General features: G+C 38.4%; 4 protein-coding genes across 5 annotated transcripts; 2 read left to right on the plus strand and 2 right to left on the minus strand.

The window, feature by feature from the left end:
* The first annotated feature begins 164 nt into the window (after positions 1-164).
* lrrc42 (leucine rich repeat containing 42) lies at positions 165-3061 on the plus strand. 2 transcript variants are annotated; one of them, XM_039815471.1, is made up of 7 exons: positions 165-905; positions 991-1122; positions 1211-1329; positions 1440-1525; positions 1606-1719; positions 1855-1939; positions 2044-3061. In XM_039815471.1, the coding sequence occupies exons 1-7, from the start codon at positions 517-519 to the stop codon at positions 2337-2339; spliced, it is 1221 nt and encodes a 406-aa protein (XP_039671405.1). In that variant the 5' UTR covers positions 165-516; the 3' UTR covers positions 2340-3061. The 2 variants fall into 2 exon arrangements, with proteins under 2 accessions (XP_039671405.1, XP_039671404.1); XM_039815470.1 differs by having other exon boundaries at positions 166-905; positions 1208-1329.
* An 832-nt stretch (positions 3062-3893) lies between these two features.
* Positions 3894-8163, minus strand: tmem59 (transmembrane protein 59). Its single transcript, XM_039815472.1, has 8 exons — positions 7955-8163; positions 7635-7740; positions 7046-7140; positions 6811-6963; positions 6621-6693; positions 5469-5589; positions 5236-5353; positions 3894-5031 (listed from the first exon to the last, which is right to left on the minus strand). The coding sequence occupies exons 1-8, from the start codon at positions 8108-8110 to the stop codon at positions 4879-4881; spliced, it is 975 nt and encodes a 324-aa protein (XP_039671406.1). The 5' UTR covers positions 8111-8163; the 3' UTR covers positions 3894-4878.
* Positions 8164-9246: 1083 nt separating this feature from the next.
* Positions 9247-12349, plus strand: tceanc2 (transcription elongation factor A (SII) N-terminal and central domain containing 2). The gene is made up of 4 exons (XM_039814560.1): positions 9247-9723; positions 9820-9961; positions 10353-10546; positions 11848-12349. The coding sequence occupies exons 1-4, from the start codon at positions 9625-9627 to the stop codon at positions 12034-12036; spliced, it is 624 nt and encodes a 207-aa protein (XP_039670494.1). The 5' UTR covers positions 9247-9624; the 3' UTR covers positions 12037-12349.
* Positions 12350-12377: 28 nt separating this feature from the next.
* Positions 12378-19953, minus strand: cdcp2 (CUB domain containing protein 2; the record flags this gene model as incomplete). Its single annotated transcript, XM_039814559.1, has 6 exons — positions 12378-12706; positions 12845-13023; positions 13198-13551; positions 14442-14783; positions 15486-15833; positions 19872-19953. Coding segments are annotated over 6 exons (1611 nt in total), but the record flags the coding sequence as incomplete, so codon positions are not given.
* Between the last annotated feature and the right edge of the window lie 551 nt (positions 19954-20504).

Raw genomic sequence — 20504 nt, forward strand, 5'->3', positions numbered from 1 at the left:
ATGTAACATGTAGCTAGCTAATTAACTGTGTCATGATGGGTTACATATTATGTTTTAGAAATGTATTAAGGTGAATTATTTGCTTCTTAGTTTGTATTTTGGGATCTTAAACCGATTTCCTTTCAGCAGTGGTCTTTTATTTTGAAGTTAGCAAGCAAAGACCACAAATGTGATAACTTCCACTGTAGCTAGCTACGCTACAACCAGAGTGACAGCTAGAGAGACACCATAGACTGTTTATGGCTACAATAAGGAAATCAAAAAAACGCGCAAGTGGTAAACAACTTGGCTATATAAGGGGAATTAGATGAGAAACGATAGCAGATAATAATAGTCTTACTTAAAACTTTAGGGTCCTTTTGGTCTGGTCAGACAACAACCATAGCTAACTACATGTTAACTAGCAGCTAACGTTGACGTTACCTTGACTTTTTGCAATGCTTCAGGTGTCACTCTGACTAAAATAGTTACAACAGTTGTATCATTCTCACGGGAAAAGAAACGTGTGACCTTAGTATGGACAATAGCGCCATTTATGTCCGAGAAAGAGGCAACCTTCGTCGTGTCAGTGACATAGTCCTGGCACAGCCAAAGCCAGTGTCATCATGCAGAAGAACAAATCCGTTTGTGCTGAGAAAAGAGAACTTCATATTCACCTACAATGCTGAAGGAAGTCTGAGATACACCACAAAATCTCTCTTTGAAATCACTATGTTATTCGTAGCTGACAACATTAACCATGTGGACTCTCTGGTGGGCTTCCCTGAGCAAATCGGAGACAGACTTTTTGCAGCAGCAGAGGAGAATCGTGTGTTTTTAAACGCAGACATTTCTCCAAAAGCCCTGCAGTTATTCAGTGATGCATATGGGGAAATGGTGCTTGGATCCCTCTGTCTAAGAAATAGGTAAGTTATAGTGCCAACATATCTCCAGCTCCCCCAGTTTTATTTGCAAGGGACTGCAACATCTATTGTCCCTTTCTTTTTGCAGATTTCCACTCTTACATGAGAGATTGGATGAAATAAAGACATTTCATAGTTTGACGTCTCTGGATCTGTTTGGCTGCAGACTGGGCGATGATCATGAGATATTTCAGCATCTAACATCCAGCTCATTGGCAAGGTAATACCTGATTCCTCAGGCCCAAAGACATGAGGTGGAGAATTTAAGAAGCGATGTTGCTAACACTTCTGCCTTTCTTCCTCAGCAGCCTAATTAAGCTTTTCATTGGTGGTAACAGTCTGTCAGATGTCGGCCTACAAAGATTGACTGCACCCATCCGGATGCTGAGGAAGGGACTGGACTGTCTTCAGTTACTTGATGTTTCCTGTAAGTAACTTAAATCTCATCTGCTTTCACGTTGTAGTGGCAGTGCAAATACTACCACCTTCAAAGTTGACATCCATGATTGTTGATCAGTTATTCTGTTACTTGTACAGATAACCCTATATCAGTGAGGGCTCTAAGATACCTCATGTGCCTCCCCAAACTGGAAAATCTTGATGTATCTGGGACCAGTTTAAAGGTACGACAGTAACTGTTGTGTGTAACGCTTGGCAGCAGCTTATTGTGATGCTGACATCTAAATGTAATCTATACCTCCAGCTTGGCACAGGATTGAAGACAACCATGTGGGACCTATTGAGGCTCAATTATTCTGAGAAACCACTGGACACCTTTGATCATGTAAGATGTAAAACAGAAGGCTGGGCACAGCAGGTAAATACTTTTTCAGACATTGCTAAGAGTAAACATGTGTCTTTAATGTAAACACTGTTCTTAAATTATATGCAAAATGTTGCAGATGTATTGCTGTGTTTGATCTCATGAATACATTTCTTGGTTTATTTTCAGGTTGTAAACCAGTGGGAAACAAATAGCTCACAAATGCCAAAACAGAAGAAAATTGATGAATCCAGAGCATCAGCACTTCGCTTTTGTAAGTTCATTTTTCATTGCATTCACATTGTAATGGGCTATTTGTAAAAGTCAATGCTATGACACATTATCTGAGATAGTCTTGAAAGTATTTTTGTTGTCTAGTTGGCAGGCAGAAGTTTGTCAGAGAAGTCCTGAATGCAGCACCCTTGGTATGTGAGAGCGAGGAAGAGACCAAGAGAGAGAGACTGCATTTCTTCAGACCTGCAGCAAACCATCACATACCAGAGAAACAAACTCCTTCCACAACAAATGATCAAGCAAAGCCTGCCTGGAACAATATCAAAAAAAGGCAGCGTCAGTCGGAAAGGTGTGACAGTTCACATCAAAGTCCTCCAACAAAACGTTTGTCCTCATCAGCTCTTACTGCAGAGGACATGGACTTGTTGAATAGCTATTGAGGTATGTGTCCATGTAGCATTCCACAAATAGCAACTTGAGTATGTTGTTAAAGCTGTAACATTACGGCTCAAATGAACAAGAATATTTCCAAGATGATTTACACTGGGGAACTGTAAACACTTTTTCTAGGATATAGGTGACGTTTATATATATATATATATTTTTTTTTTTTAGAAATAGAGTTTAGTATTTTGTATGTGTCCAATTTCTTGCTTGACATGGTATTTGGAAACAACCTAGATGATATGATTGTTAGACAAGTGTGCTCATCAGACCTAGTATGGCAATGCTGAAAGACCAATTACATAAATACTGGATAACTAACTAGGCAAAGCAGACAACTGCCATGAAAGGCTCCATGCTTACAGTGTGAGAACTGGTTTCAGGCTAATTTAATTGAGAATTTGTTTGTGAATATGCAGCACTGAAGCTCAAGGCCAACGAACATGATTAAGACCTCAAGTTTGTCGCCTTATTACTTAATCTTATGGCCTTGTTTTGAAGAGGGTCCATTTGCGAGGTTTGTGTTTATATGTGTGTATATGTTCTTATTTTGTCCCATAATATTGTCGGTCACACAATGTCTGGTTAAGAAAGAAGAAGTATCAAAATTGTTGGGCTTATTTTTATTCCAAACAATCTTCTTCCATGACAAATCTTGGCACCTACATTACCCACAATGCAACTTGAACACTTAACATTTCGATCGGAAATTCCGGTGTGTTACACTTGTGGCAGCGGATGTAATCTCAGCCCGCTACTGAGGTCTGGTAAACTCAGTTCTTCTCTGCATTCTCACCCCTAGATCATTTTATTTTCAAACTTGTATTTTTCAGCCACAACTGATGCAAGCAGCAAGTTATCTGAGGCAATTTTTAATACTTTGCACACTGCCTCTTGGGGGGCAAGGGGGGGAAGACGAGACACTAAATAACAAATTACATAATTTTAACAATATGTGGTCATTGAGCTTTAAATGTCCTGCAGAACATGTTTTAAAAAAGCACTATGCCCACTGCAGTAACCTACAGGTTGAGATGCAAATAAGACCTTCACAGGATAGTAACCTGAACAAGAAACATAGCATCTACCGGTGCACCATCGAGAGTATCTTAACTGGCTCCATCACGGCCTGGTATGGCAGTTGGACCCCCCTCAAGCTCTATAGAGGGTGTTGGAAGTTACTCAGCACATCACCATGATGGATATGCCACTTGAACACCCAGTAGTATAGGAAGAAAGCCAACAGGATAATCGGAGAACCAAACCACCCCAGCGACAAATTGTGCTGCGTGCTGCCGTCTGGGCCCGGCCGACAGTACCAAAGCATTGAGTCCCGCTCCACCAGCAGCAAAAACTGTCCTGTCTTGTTAGTAGTGTCCTGTACACTGTCCTGTGACTCCCATGACACTGACAGTGTACAGGACACTACTAACAGGACATTACAGTTTTTTGCTGCCATGGCTTCTCTGCTCCACCAGGCTCAGGGAAAGCTTCATGCTAACTCTTGAGCTCTGAGATTATCACTTGTCACTTTACCTCTAAACAGTCACTTTATTTGTAATACACTTTTATTTAAAGACTGTTTACACCTCTGTAAACATACATTTCTCATTATGCATATATACATTTGCAAAACAAATTCTTAAACAAGTATACTTCATATTTAACCTATTTTAACTTGCACTACTTTTTCCTTTGGTGTTAGATTCAGATTTTGCTTGGGTTTGCTTTTTAAAGTTGGAGCGTTGTTGGATGTGCCTGAGGCCTAAGATTTTGTTCAGATGACTAATAAAGAACCTTGAACCCATATCTGTAGTTTGACTTTTTAAAAAGGTCTTCTCTGAATTTCTCTTAAATTACAGCACTAGTTACTGGAATCCTACAGCTACATTGTGTTGAAAATTTGTTTACAAATAAACTGAAAGTTAACTATAGTATATGATTGAAGAAAGTCACACGCACGTCAACGTGACTATTGTATTTATTTCTGATCCATCATGAGAACAAACAGCAACCCAGGAAAGACTTAACTGTGTTATTATAATATAATTAATATTAATTAAGATAAGGGCAAATAATTTTATTGTAAAATCCAGTATCAGCTGTAAATCACTGCAGTAAAAACAGAACAAACAAGGAGAGCCTGCAATATTAGCACAATCTACATTTACCAAAGGGTATGGGTTGAAACCTGTATTACTTCAAATCACTAATAGTTCCTTTACCAATTATTCCATAAAATAAGCACACCAACAAAGAGCTAGTCGAAAGAAAAATCCCAAAACATATTTTACTTGCCATTATACTATAATGCCTCAATTATACCAATATACAAAAAAATACCTTTTCATTACTTCAATTTTAAAAAGCATCAAAAGGGAGACGAGACATATCAGTAATACAAAATGTTTTGCAAGAAGTTACTCCTGTTTAGACCATAAGAAGCAAAAAGGTGTTGTGCCAGAGGAAAAAAAAAAAAATCAACTAAATATTATTCCTAAAAGAGGAATTTCTTTCTCTGCTACAGCTTGGTTTCTAGATGTCAGACCGGCCCAGGTTGACTTTGGAAGGGAGCGGCCCGGCCTCTTCCTCTGGCCCTTTGGAGGTAATGATTATCAGGGAGGATGCTGGATATGGAGTCAGTTTCTCTTCCTTTACATACTCCCTGTCACCATAGATGCTCAATTTCTGAAATAAAAATAAAGTTGAAATAGTGTTTTGGCTTTTACATTTTTTGGTATTGTCAACAAAAATACTCAACAGTAAAGATAATCACAAACTTGAATATAACTACAATCACTATACTTGACGATACATTCACATGCCTAGATTGACCTTGTATGTTAACCAAAGTGCCAGGAATCTCTAAAAACGAAAAAGTACAGAACTTACCTCGGCAGGTACATATTGGTCTACAGCAGTTGCCACAGTGGCACAGCAGATCCAGATCAGGACCAGCACAGACAGGATCAGGGTTGTCGTTAGGATCCAACCTGGTAGCCAAGGGTTTCTGAGGAGAAGTACAAATATTAAGCTTGTGTGGCTGCTGCGGTTATGTCATGTTCTACGAAGCAAGTTAACAATTTAGCTCCCTTGAAAATGTAGATAAACGTGTGCCAACCAACCTTGAAAGACAGCTGAAGAGGTTATAGTCCTCATCATAGCTGCGGTCCCCGGTCATATCTCTGTCCCTCTCCTGGATTAAAGTGCGATGGTATTCTTTGTAAACTGGGTTTAACCCAGGGACTTGAAAATGAGAAATAAATAAGTTACTTGATGTGCACACATCTAATCTCACCGTTTATTCCCCTCTTGTTGTATTATAAGACATATGGACTGAGTGTAAAATAAAACCTTGGTGTAGGCATTTTTAAGAGTTGATTTTAAAAGAAAAAAAAGGCTGGAATTTTATATTTTTCTTTTTGTTAGCTAATTTCGTGAAAACACCAAAATAAGAAAAGAAATGGTTCGCATTTGCTTGTTTACCATTTCCTGCAACAACTGAATTTCCAACGGAACTTCAGCGCAAGACTACAGCTCGCCTTAAGTAACGCTATTTCTCTGCAAGCCGGTCGGGCCTGCTAGCCGAGCTAGCTACCGGCAGGATCGAGACAGGTGACAGTACAAACTTTTCTTCACAGTGTCTGAGTTGAAAACGCATCTTGTTGTCACGTAAGGGCCCTGTTCATGTTGCACAGACATTTTAATTGCATTTGTGTCTGTTAAGAGGCACAAAAGGCACTCTTTATAAAATGCCCCTACAACTGGCATTTTAGCTAACTGGGAGCTCTGGACGTAGCTGCAGCAACTCCAGTTTGCTAGCACTGATTTTGCTCGTTTTGTTTTTCTTATCGACAGTACTCTGAGATCTATAGCGATGAAGATTCAGGTAAAAATTGGCCCGGAAATCTCCTTTAAAACAAGAGTAAATCATGCATTTGTTGGGGATGATTTTCAGCTATGGATTAATACATATAGCTACAGGACGGTGTATGTGGGATTGACTGAAAATAACCTACAGTACCCATGTTCATCATAATAAAAAAGGAACATGTCACTCAGAAGCAACTTTGTGGCTCATTTATGTACTTTTGGGACAACAATGGAGCTCTGTAGCACAGAGGAATACACTAAATCCGGTTGTGACTATACAGGCTATACTTGTAAAGATACATTAATTGTTGGTTTTCTCGTAAGACTTGACAATAAAGAAAAGTAGAGAATATCAGCAATTTTCTACTTAAGTGGATTTTAAGAAAATTGAATGGAGTACTTACAGGTCTTCTGTGGTTCCTCTTTAACATCGGTTTCCACTTTAAATTGGGAAAAAAACTTGATTTGTGGTTCAGTCTGTTAAACAGAAGACATAACCAGATTTTTAACAGTGTTTTTGGTTGAATTTGTACAGTAGCATGATGGTTGCATACAGAATAGTAGATTGGATCGCCTAGTAGTTCAGTACAATACCTGGAAAATGACAACTCTGCCATCGTCAGCCTGGAGGTAGAATGTCCATGTGGAAGTGATGAAGCTGTGTGCCTGACTCATTACATCCTCCCAAAACCCTCTGACCAGAGTCAGTGGGTACAGCAGGTGAATCCTGGGCATCATGGCCTCCAACTGAAAAAAGCAACACTGAGTACAATGTTCTTCATTGAGAGATGTGTATACCCATGCAGGCTACAGAGGGATTCTTACACACCTGCTCATGACGTTGCTCAGCAAATGGAAGCTGATTCTGACAGCCCAAATTGCATGCATACTGCTCATCAGAATGGGTGTAGGCTTCATGACAGGCTGCAAAGGTTTTTTTCAAGATCCAAGATGTTTATGGTCATAATGGTTATACAAGTACAAACATGAAAAGCTTATGCTGGGAGGCTCCATTAAAGAAAGACAGTACGTAGAACATGTAAGGGACATATTTAAAATATAAGTAAAGAACTAATCTAAGAGGCAATGAAGTAAATATAATATAATCATATATACACAAATATAAATAAGAAGCAATACAAATATATACATCCAAGGCCTATTTACAAAACAGTGACTACTGCACACAAAAATTGCACAGGTTGAATTGCACTTAGAGTGTGTGTGTGTGTGTGTGTGTGTGTGTGTGTGTGTGTGTGTGTGTGTGTGTGTGTGTGTGTGTTTTCACTTATTATGGTATACGTGTTTAGCTTTACAGTAACGTTAGGTGCTTACACGGATAACAAGCGATTTCAAAAGAGGCCTGGGCACTGTACATTGGTGAATTAAATAGATCAAATGCTCGGTGCATGGCTTACTTGATTCACACTCGGATTTGGTCTGATTCAGATCTTCGCTGTCACGAACAAACTGACAAATGGAGAACAGACGGCAGCCTCTCTGACAGGCATAGAGTTCCTCTTCCTACAAAAACAAACCACAGGACCAGTTGATTGCCTCGACAAACAACAACCGTGAAGGATGACGTACTTTCACACAAGTCAAATGCATTTAATTAAATAGAAGGCGTTGTGGCCTACGATTGTGACAAAGTGAAGTATACAGGCCCACGTCTGCTTCGGCAAGTTAGCTAACGCTAGCAGATACTTTTCTCTTCGAGAGGCGCAACGTTACTCACCCTTGGATACGTGTGCAAACTGTATGTCATTTCACATGACTTATGGCAGGATACTGTGTTTCCCAAAACGCTATCGAACACATCTGAAGATGCTGAGGTGCACGCAAGCAGGACAAACAGTCCCAACATACAGACAAAGGAGGAAAGAGTCCCCATTTTGTCTGCGAAAACCTAAACAAACAACACGCTCTTCTTCCTCTTTAATCGGACTGTTATCTCGCGGGAATTCATGCCTCACGCGAGACTGTTCCTAAATGTTTTGCTGTGTTTAAGTGCTCCTCGTAAATTCTTAAATACATGTTTACATTTTGTAGGTGATGAAACAATAAACATCGTCAAAATGCTTTATTTTTTATTTTTTGAATTCAAACTTTCTTTGTTTAGGCTAGACCACTATGGAAATAAGTTTTAGTTAGTTTTAGTTTCCTTTGCTACACTTCTATTAAGCACAATTATATGCGTACAACTTTGTGATATATTAGGCCTATGGTTTATTTTCTTTTGTGCCCTGTGCTTGCTTAATTGCGTTGTGTTTTTTTTTATTTTTATCCCTGGTTTTGTGTATAATTAGAGCTTGTGTGTATGTTATTTCATTAGGCTACTTAATCAAATCAAGCTGTATAGCCTACTTTTTGTAGTAGCATTCTACTTAGTTAAGTAGACAGTGTTTGCATATCCATCACAAAATGTAGATACGGACAATAATAGTTATACATAAATCCAAACAACTGTATTTGATCATGAATCACATCATTTGTACAACTGGATGCTGAAAAAATGTCCTGCAGTCCACTGGTTTTGCTCTCTTACATAGAGGTAAAGTAGGATTTCACTCAATTAGAACAAAGGCGCTTGAGCAAACATGATTTATTCAACTAAGCCTGTACATCTGTAAATATGGCTAAAGCATTCGGGATTAGTGACAAATTATTCACTGACATCTCACAGATTAAAATTGTACAGTGAATTGTTGTCAGGCTTTTGGGAACAAAATAATGGAGATAAAATTGTTTAAATTATGTAAAAATAAACTAAAATAAAGAATGTCTTTCAATGTAAAAAATAAATAAATAAATTAGATCATAAAAGTGGGGTGTTTCATCATTATGATGTATTAATATTTATTTATTTTGCTGTATTTATTAATATGATTAATGTTTATTTTTATTTAATTTTGTAGGCTACCGTATGTACTACGTTTTCAAACAAGTTCCTTATTTTCCACCCTGTTGGGTCGGGTAAACCCTAAACCGTACTGTGTTTGGATGTCATTTCCGACAGCACCTAAAGGCAACATTAGTAGCTAAAATTGTGTATCTGTAGCGTTATACTGTCAGTGTCTATCCGTATCGCTGCAGCTAGCTTTATCAAACAGATTAGTTACAGTTGTGGTTAAAACTATTATTAATGGAGTATGGACGAATGACTTGAACCAAGCTAGCAGTGCGCTTAATATATTGATTTTGAAACGATAATAATAGTTAGGTAACGTTATCCAGGTAACGTAAGCTAATTTAGCTAATAGCAGTTAGCACTGGTTGTCTCTGGACCCTCCTGACCATTGTTATCGGAATACCAATTCCCTTTAACTGAACAAAACTTAACTGCATAATCACCTGTTTGTCAAAACTAACCAGCCTACTAGGTGGTTTGCTACTTTGTATCTGAAGATGGACAAGTTTGTAGTGCGGCTTCCAAAGGGGGAAACACCTAAAAAAGCGAAAAGCAACGAAAAAATTTACAAACAAACTACAATTGAATCTTTACGGGTGAGCTATCGTTACTACATGTGAATGATCAGGTAAAGCCATTGTGACTGTGTGACATAATTAGGTAGTCATGCGTTGCCCATGTGTTTGTTTCAGAGGGTGGTTGTAATTGAGGATATAATGCGCTACAAGTCCATGTTGGATCTGCCAGAACAGAGCAAGGACAACCTGCTGACTGCCCTGACAGAGCTGAGCAAGAAGATCCCTTCCAGGGAGGTGCTCAAGTCCACTAAAATAGGTAGACTGAGGAAAACTTCATGTTAAAAAGTTATTTTACAATTTGCTCGTTGCAATGCTGATATATGGCGACACTAGTGACACTAAGCACTATTGATGTGGAAAGCATAAACATGTGATGTGAAGTTTACATTGTATCATTTTTGCTCATGATGTAGTAGAGACTGTAAAACAACCAAGTCAATGTAAACTTACTTAATGAACAATTCTTAGGTTGAACATACTGCGTGGTTACAATTCCCCAAGTTGTCTTTCACTGCTGTTACAGCAGTATTATTACTCAAAAGAGCTAACCGCACCGAATTTTGTTTACCTCATACATGCCAAGCCCTTTATCATATTCATATTCCACAAATTAGTTCAACACATTATTAAAACCTCTCTCTTCTAAGGTCACGCTGTCAACAAAATGCGCAAGCATCTGGACCCTGAGGTGAGTTCACTGGCAGCAAAGGTTTACACTGAATGGAGGACATTCATCGAGGAGAATTCCAATAAGCCATCTCTTGAAGTGCGCTCCGACAAACAATCTGAAGGACTCCGGAGCAACGCTAGAAGACTTATGTCTGAGGCCCTGGATGTCAAGGTGAGACAGAGCGTCTCAGTGATGTCCAATGTAATGTGTTCTACTCATTCTGTTTACCCCATCTCATCTCTAATTGACCTTTTACATTACATTGGTTGTCATATTTTGGCAATGGTGGAATATGTATTCTGATCCTTTACTTAGGTAAACATACTACTACCACACTGTAAAAAACAAGACAAAGTCCTGCATTGAAAATGTTACTTAAATAAAAGTATGTCAGTATCATCAGAAAAATGTACTTAAAGTATTAAAAGTAAAAGTACTCCATGTGGAAAAATCCTCACATTTTAGAATCTGGAAACAATCAAAACAGTTCCGTCAATCAACTTAGTGTTTAGTTGGATAATCATTTCAGCTGGCCTTGTAGGCCTGTATATTGTTGGGTAGTTTAATTTATAATAAACCATCTTATTTTATAAACCACGTGTGGTTTGTGTGCAAAAATCTAAGTAACTAGTGACTAAAGCTGTCAGATTAATGTAGTGGAGTAAAAAGTACAATATTTCTCTCTGAAATGTGGAGTAGAAGTAGAAAGTAGCGCCTCATGTAGGCTGAGGCCTTTGCAGAGGCCCTGGTTCGAATCCGACCTGCGGCCCTTTGCTGCGTGTCATCCCCCATTTCTCTCCCACCTTTCCTGTCTATCCACTGTCTCCACTCTGAGATAAAGGGAAAAAAAGCCCCCAAAAATAATCTTTAAAAAAGAAGATAAGAAAGTACCATCAATTTGTACTTAAGTACAGTACTTGAGTAAATGCACTTATGCTGTGTTCCAGGCAACCCGTAACTCGTGTTTTCACAACCTTCTATCCGTTAAAATAGATCGTAATCCCAGTTACAGTTTTAATCACACACATTAACAACAACGGCGACCCCCGTTGATGCTGTACACTGTATTAACAGTGATAAGTAGAAATAAATAGACATAAATAGGCAACATAAAGTAACATAGATAGCTAACGTCAACGTTGGGTAGTCGCTAGCTAACGCTAGCTAGAAGGGTTTGTGGTGACTTTGCCTGGAACGCTACCAAGTCGTGAGTCGTGACTTGAAGTCATAACTTACGGGCTAAAAACTGTGTCTGGAACGCAGCATTAGTTACATTCCACCACTGTATTTTGGGAATATAAATTGATGGAGAATCTTTTGTACATTCTACAAGTTAAACAAATTAGACAAACTGTCTTTTCTCATCATGTTACTTGTTACCAAAAATACAGTATGTTTTTGATGCAAGTCCATTGACATCTTTTTGCGTATCTGTTTGCTTATTTGTGTTCTTTTTCTTCTCTGACCTGCAGGAGGATTCTGGTCTTATAGACAACATTGAGAGAGAAGTGTTTCACCAGAGCTCCCGGTTAGTCAGTAGTTCATACCGACGGACTGTTAGAGCACTGGTGTTTGCCTTCAGACACAACCCTGAGATCAGAACTCAAGTGAAGGAAAGCACAGTGTCAGTCAACCAGCTGGTTTCTAACTACAAGAAATAGCTGGTATTGAAGACCTCAGGTGGTTTCACTTGAACATTGTCAAGATTTTTTTATGCATACACATTTTATGTTTTTAATTATTTTCTTTATTTTCTGTAAAGGAGATATCAAATACTTTTACACTCTGTGGCACATCAGCAGCCTTACACTGTTTTATAAATACATGTAAATCGCAGTCTAGAATATGTTATATTTATTATAGATGGTAATGACAATGCCATCCCTTTGCGCTGGACTCATGAAGTTTTTTGTTCATGATCTGTTTTTATACTGTTGGTGAACATTTTTATACAAAATATGATTGAAAATATGACAAGCGTTTGAGTCCTTTCTTTGTTGGATAAGACCATATGTATATTTATTACTAAAGCAGCACCAGCCAAACAATAGCTATCACCATGAGAATAACAGCCAGAACACAGATGCTAATAAAGACAATATCACTCAAATCATGAGGCACAGCTTCTGGACCCCCTACATTGTCATTACTGTTACTGTCAGTTTGCTGGGTCTGCTCCTCAAGACGACGCTCCTCTGCTGAAATGATGGACACTGATGCTATCTTCCGCAGGGCGTCACACTGCACTCTATATTCTTGCACATTCTGCTGCTTCCCATCAGAGAAATCAATGTAGAGTTTGTTTACCAGCACAGTGATGTTCCGATATTGCTGTAAGGGATCAGGAGTTACAGTATTAATAGAAGCACATCACAAATGTCTGTCACAAATGTCTTTAACAGACGAAGTATGATAAATCATTGCCCAATATGATGCACCAGTAAGTGATATGAGACTTTGGCTAGTCACCTGGCCAGCAGTACCACAGTTGACAAACTGAGCAAGTATCTTATACGAGGTGGCGGTCAGCTGGGCTGCACAGGTTGGGTCTCCCAGGTAGATGCTCTCACGGTCCAGCTGAGGTAAGGACTGCTGTGGTATCAATATGGTGAATTCTGATCTTGTGCAGCTAACGTTTACAGGTACCACTTGGATTGGGGGGGGGGGGGGACAGTTTTTTTTTTTTACATGGGAAAGAGTTGTTTATAGAAATTTAGCATTTTAGGTATAGAGATTTTTACCAAGAGTATATTTAGCTGAGATTTAGACTGAACATTGTAAGCAGTAGGGGGTACTTGACAGCACCCACAGGGAACATTTACCTCCAAGATAAGAAGCAGTGAACCCTCTATGAGCCACATTTCTGTCTGTGCTGAGGACCACCAGCAACTTGTTGCCCTTTGAGACGAGAAAGGGAGGTTGCTCCCTGCCACACCAGCGTCCCAGCAGGGTATCTGTCTGACTGTCCCCGTCGTACACTGCAACAGAGTCGTAGTCACACTTGTCTGACAGACTGTTGCGGTCTTCCAAGTCCATGACGGGGAAGTAGAGTTTGATGCGGTACCCAGCTGCTAGAGTGATGCTCCAGTGGCAGTTGATGTTGTTTGGGTAGATGTTTGGGAAATGTGGGCTGCTGAAGTTGCCACTTACAGCTGACAGGACCTGCTGACATTCAGCTGTTAAAGAACGTTTGATCAGATAAGAAAGTCTACTTGATTTATATTAGATTACTACAGTGAGTTCAAATTAGTATTTAGTTTTAGGATGCTACATCCACTGTTTGATACAAGTGACTCTCGCAAAGGTTTATGTTTATAGAAGTATTTCATTGATAAAAAAGATAACTCCTTATACTCCACGTATTTCCCAAGATGTTGAACTATTCCTTTAAAGCATTACATTTTAAAGGCTTTTAACACTTCTACCTATTAATATCAAACAAGTGAAGATTAATAATACAGTAATGTGATTGTAGGTTCCCTTTTGCAACTGTGTTTAAGGATTTTCACCGTCTTGCCAATTTGTCCATGCTCGACAAGGATACATGGGGACAGTCTGTGATCAGCTGTTAAGTTATTCTACAGTTTTTCAATCAGGCTTTGGCTAGAACACTCAAGGACTTCTGCTCTGGGGACCTTTTTTTGTTCATGGTAGGTATGGTGTGAGATGGATGATGAGCTCTGCTCTATTCAGAGATAGTGCTTTGCATTTTAGCAGAGGTGTTCAATTTTCATTTCTTCAGATGACAAGATCTTTTGCGTCATGTTCTAAGTTGTTCATGTGCCTTGTTTCAAACTTCCAGTGTGATTTAATGTGTTTTTTTTCCTTCTTCCTGGGATTTCATGGTAGCTTTTCTGATCTGAATAGGTGAATGAGTAGGATTTTTACAATAAAGGTTGCTTTATGTAAACCTGAAAGCGTGACATAGTAATAGTACGTCACGTTAATAACTTTTTTTTTATTTCCAATTCTTGCCGTTACACCACAAAACACGGAAAGGCAAGCAGTCAAACACATAAAGTATGCATACTGGTGAAATACAACTAATCACATGAAACTTTCCTACCTGAGTAATAATAGGCCTTGAACCCACGTCCACCAATGTTGAAGTCAGACTTGAAGATTACCAGAAGATGGTTGGAGGTGGTGACTATGTTGGGGGGTTTATCTGCTCCACAGTATTTTCCAAGGTGGCGATGGGTCACTGTCGGGCCATCGAACAGAGCAACAAAGTCAAAATTACATCCCTCATTGTTTTCCAGCTGGAAGTCCAAAAAGACTAAGGTGACCACACTGGTGTTGGATACGTGGATGGCCCAAGAGCAGTCAGCATTATTGCTGTACTCCTGAGGGTAGCCTGGACTGGAGATTACACCTGATAGGCCAGTTAGGACTCCGCCGCACATATCTAGGGGGGATGGAAAGCAAACTCAGATGCATCTTATATGTTTCTTTGTGAAAAGGAATAACACTAAAGATGACAGTTAATGGGGTTGCAATGATATTCAAATTAACATTGTTGATCCCCTGACATTTCCTCCAGCACCGCTATGAGATTTTAGTCTTTTTTTACTGAAATATCTCAAGTATTGCATGGGTTGCTGTGAAATTTGGAATTCACATTCATGGTCCCCGGAGGATGAACTGTAATAACTTAGATCCCCTGACCTTTCATCTAGCGCCATCATTGGGTCAAATTTAGCTTTTTGACTAAATGCCTCTAAAAACGAATGACATTCCCATCAGCCTTAGCTGTACTTTGTGATTAGTGCTAATTAACACGTTAGCATTCTAAACTAAACTCAGATGATGAACATGGTACATCATACTAGCTAAACATAAACATATAGCATTATCATTGTGAGCATGATAGCATGCTGATGTGAGCGTTAAGCTCAAAGCACTACTGTGTACATCCTCACAGAGCCACAAGTATGTCTGTAGACTCATAGTCTCGTTTCTGTATAATGTTTTGGTGAGCTCTAAGTTCTCCTTTGAGTTTAAGGTCAAGAAGGCTTGGATTATGGTATTGCCAGAAAAAAAATCAACTCAATATTAGGGCAGTGAGCCCACTGATCCCTGTCATATTGCATCAAATATAACAAGTTACCTTTTCTGTAGCTAACACTGAAGCCCCTGTAGGCCACATGGCGGTCTGAATGGAAGATGATGGACATTACATTCCATGAAGAGGTGAACTGTGGAGGGGAGATGTCACCACAAAATGTCCCAAGGAGGTTCCCCTCATCCTCAGATTTGCCATTGTAAATCTTTATGTAGTCATAAGCACAGCTGGCATGGTATTCCAGCTCAAAGTGGTGAAAGGTGAGGAGGACGGAGGAACCCTCTGCCACCACAATTAACCAGGAGCAGTCAATGTTGTAGGGATACAGGCCTGGGAAGTTTGGACTGGAGATATTGCCAGATGGAGCAGAGAGGATTCCTCCACATTTGACACCTTATAATTACAAAAAAGAAATTTAATTTCATCTCAAAAGAAAAATATACTGAATAAGATTCATGGCTCTTTCCTTGCATACTTATTTTACTTTTTTTCTAGAAACCTGAAACAACCTCTGAATGTGCATTACAAGCTGACATTGAACAATTGAGGCCCAACTTTCTCTGTATATACAGTACCTGCAAGATAAAGCACTTCCATCAAATTTAAGCTTTGCTCCATCAAGATAACAAATAGAAACTCACCTTTTTTAGAATCAGCCTTGTCAACAAGCAATAGTAAATGAATCAGTATAGCCACCCTGAGACTCATGTTGTTATTGTTGATTCGGCTTTTGTCACGCCTTAGCTACAGTACGAGCAGAGACAAACAACGGCAGTGTCAGAGCACACAGCCTTGAGACATCAGCAGTGGTGCCTGTAGAGGTAATAGGACTTTGAAAAATTTATCCACAGCCTGAATGAGAAACCTGATACCTAAGTAGGCCACGCTTTAGTCTCTTCGCTAAATTTTAATGACTGATATCCAATGAGCATAAGTGGCTTGTCAGGACACTGTTTGGAGAGATGCTATACATTTTTAATGATGGTCACACACACACACACACACACACACACACAGAACACCAGATGCAAGTAGAAAGAGACAGGAAGAAAGAGAGAGGATGATCACATTTGTGACTAATATAAATGGCCTCATTAGATCGTTGTGAGGGAGAAAAGATCCCAGAACTATTGATGTTGTGGAGTAAGGGGCACTTTGTAAACTTTGTTTTTCCTGTGTAGAATCCGACACTAGACATCAACATTTTATCTTTGAATGGGAATGTAAGTCCATGAAGAAATGCACAGGTTTGTTATATGTGTATAGAGTAGGAATAAAATGATCAATATTATTACTTATTATTATTATTATTATTATTATTATTATTATTATTATTATTATTATTATTATTATTATTATTATCATTTTTTTATTACTATTATAATAGCTGCTACTACATGGTTTTTAGCACAGTCAACCGGATCTTAGAAGTACAGTAGATTATTTAGCATAAAAGTACATTCTTGATCTTGGAAATAGTAGTTTGACAAAAAAATCTTCTGAGTTTCCCCAGAAAAAGACCATGAGATGTGGCTGAAAGTTCCAGAAAATGTAAGTGGACCTTGAGTTAAGATTTGTTTGCAGACATGGAATATATCCTTAGATCCTTCACTTAAAGGAATAGTTTGACAGTGTGGGAAATATGCTTATTCGGTTTCTTGCCGAATGTTAGATAATAAATTCTATACCACCCTCATTTCTGTCCATTATGAAGCTACTGCCAGGAGACATTAGCTTAGCTTAGCTTAGCTTAGCACAAAGACAAAAATGGGGCAAACAGCTAGGCGGGATCTGTCCAAAGGTAAAGTGACATTCTGTAGTGTCTTAATGCTAAAAGCAAACTGTCTCATGGCTGCAGCCTCATATTTAACAGACAGAGTGGTATCGACCTTCTCATCTAACTCTCAATGTATGCCCTGCTGTTCCTTTAAGTATCAACACCCCTCTAATATTCCATTATAAGTTGTAATCTTGCATTTAAATTTGACTTAAGTAAAAGTGTTAAAGCATTTGCATTTTAATGTAATAAAAAATACCCACTGTGAGGAACGGTTCCTGTCTCTGCTGTTTCTGTTACAGCTGAGGCTTACACCTGCAGCTTGTATTTGAGTAGGAGAAAGTTACATCCTTTACATCCTTCATCCTGTTCTATCTAAATTTGCAACGGTGCGTCATACTGTGTATATAATTAACTTAAAGTCACTGCATTGTGACTCCTAAGCAAGGTAAGGTAATTTTGTTTACACTTTAGTTGTTTCTGCAAAAAAAGCTGCAATGACTCTCAGAGAGAGATTTTGTTGTATTTTCCAAGTGCCAATCATAGCCCCTGACTCATTCCACCTGGTTTGGCAGTCTTATAACTGAACAGTGCAGACACAATGTAAGTAACAATAATCCTGACTAAGTGGAGTATATAACACACAGGGAGATAAAGTATTCTTAGTAAAAACCTATTCTGCTAATAAGTGTTTGCTATTCCATCAGCACTGTGAAGGCCGGGCTTTTATTGAGAATGTCTAATGGCTTCAGGGAGCAAAGCTAATACCTACAGAGACCTTCTAGATGGTGCTGTTGCACTACGAAAACAGAATAAATCACCACTGGCTTTTAAAATGTTATGCCGAGCTCTAAGCTGAAATAAATAAGAATGTGATTAAAATCAGTCAAGTGTTTTTCACACAGCGGTTCCTGGAACTAAAATGAACTGCTTTGCCTTTGAATTTTAATTCTGTCCTCTCTGAAAGCTTGTCATTGTTCAAGGATGTGAGCACTGGGCAGTGCTGAAATGTGTTTCAGAAAGATATTGTTTGTTTAGAACAATTAAATCACCTATTAGGAAGTAAATACTCAAAAAACAAATAAGGTCGAAACTATTAGAAAATTCCAGCAGAATAAAGGGGAACGTCAATCAAAGAAATAGCAGCCCTTTGACCAGGGATAGCTCTTGAAGCTTAATTGAATGACTTTGGTCCAAAAATACATGAAATTATCATTTTGTTACAATTGGTTATATTTAGCAGTGTAACAAAATCCATTATTAACACCTTGACTCATTGGTGGATGGGATTTATTGGTTGGGAGGTGAGAGTGTCTAGTGTTTGTGTTGTTGTGGGCACTTGACAGCTATGGCATCTGGCATCTTTTGATCGAAATAGTAAGAAAGCAAATTATGCGAATCTTGATATTCATGTGAATTTGGAAACATTTTAATAAAACATAATCTCCTTACAAAACATATTTTTTCACAGCAAAACATATTATGTTAGATTCTGCTACGTCTAAACAGGGACTGCTGGTAACTGCTCACACTGATTAATGTTCTCTAAAGCTCCTGACAGTCAGGAGGAAATTAAATGAATATAGAAGCATATATGTCACAGGACAATAAAAAGTAAATGTTTCTGACACAGCTTGCAGCTTGGCAGAATATCTCCAAGTGTATTCAGCGTGATATGGTATCTTGGTTAGCATGATTAGTCTTTCAATATTTTTTTATGCATGGTGTATTTCTGCAGAAAGAGCCTAGGGATAACCCTGAATCAATTCATGCTGCATTCTGTTTAGATGTTTTAGCAATTTATTTTTGCATTGCAGCTGGTTGGAGTTTTGACTCCTGTTTCAGCTGTGTTTGTGTGCAGATTGCAGTAAAAGCTCATTTTCTAACAACATAGCTTTATTTAATGACATTTAGAGTATTCAATCACAATATATATATATATATATATATATATATATATATATATATATATATATATACAGTACAGGCCAAAAGTTTGGACACACCTTCTCATTCAATGTGTTTCTTTATTTTCATGACTATTTACATTGTAGATTCTCACTGAAGGCATCAAAACTATGAATGAACACATATGGAATTATGTACTTAACAAAAAAGTGTGAAATAACTGAAAACATGTCTTATATTTTAGCAAAGTAGCCACCCTTTGCTTTTTTGGTAGCGCTGCAAACCCTTGGTGTTCTCTCAATGAGCTTCATGAGGTAGTCACCTGAAATGGTTTTCACTTCACAGGTGTGCTTTGTCAGGGTTAATTAGTGGAATTTTTTCTCTTATTAATAAAAAAGCAAAGGGTGGCTACTTTGAAGAATCTAAAATATAAGACATGTTTTCAGTTATTTCACACTTTGTTGTTAAGTACATAATTCCATATGTGTTCATTCATAGTTTTGATGCCTTCGGTGAGAATCTACAATGTAAATAGCCATGAAAATAAAAAGGAAACGCATTGAATGAGAAGGTGTCCAAACTTTTGGCCTGTACTGTATATATATACATATATGTATATATCACAATCACATTTCTATAGCAGTGGAGGCATTTTTTATGCAGGAGTGGACCAGTCAAACTGAATGAATGCAGAGGAAACATTGCTACAACCTTGTACCTTGTATTCCCAGCTGGTGCTCACTTACAGGCAGAAATGTTGTTGTTTTTCTCCTCACAGTGATTTTCTCTGGCCACTTTGTTACATTTCCAACCTCTCTCTCTCTCTCTCTCTCTCTCTGTCTCTCTCTCTTTCCCTATCTCTCTCTCTCTCTTTCTCTACAAAGGACAATATTGATATGTCATTGCACCTCCAATTCAGATAGCTCACTGATTGGATTATGAACCATAATGAGCTCAGCCTCCCTCTATAGTTAAGAGGGCAGTGGAATCCGTTATCCAGGTTAAGCAACAGAAAGGAGAAAAAATCAACTTCCTTTGACAACCTCTACTTACCTTTACCCTGCTACATTAGTTGAGATGACATTTGTTATGCTGCTGGTCGTTTTTGTCATAATTGCATATACTGAATAAGTACCAAAGCTTCACTGAAAATGGCCACAGAAAACAAAGTAAAATGCAAATAATTAGACATTGTAAAGTCAGTGCATGTAGAGGCGTAAATAGAAGAGTTAGCTGTTTTAATTGGAACTTCTTTTTTCTATAAATGTTGCACTGTATAAAATAATGTTTTTTTATATAACGTACTGTATGTAACACTAATTGGTTGTCACAGCTACAGCAAAGATACATTCTCTCAAAGATTGGTGTTGGAAATTAGA

This window comes from Perca fluviatilis, chromosome 11 (genome assembly GCF_010015445.1).
Source record: "Perca fluviatilis chromosome 11, GENO_Pfluv_1.0, whole genome shotgun sequence".
Classification (NCBI taxonomy): Eukaryota; Metazoa; Chordata; class Actinopteri; order Perciformes; family Percidae; genus Perca; species Perca fluviatilis.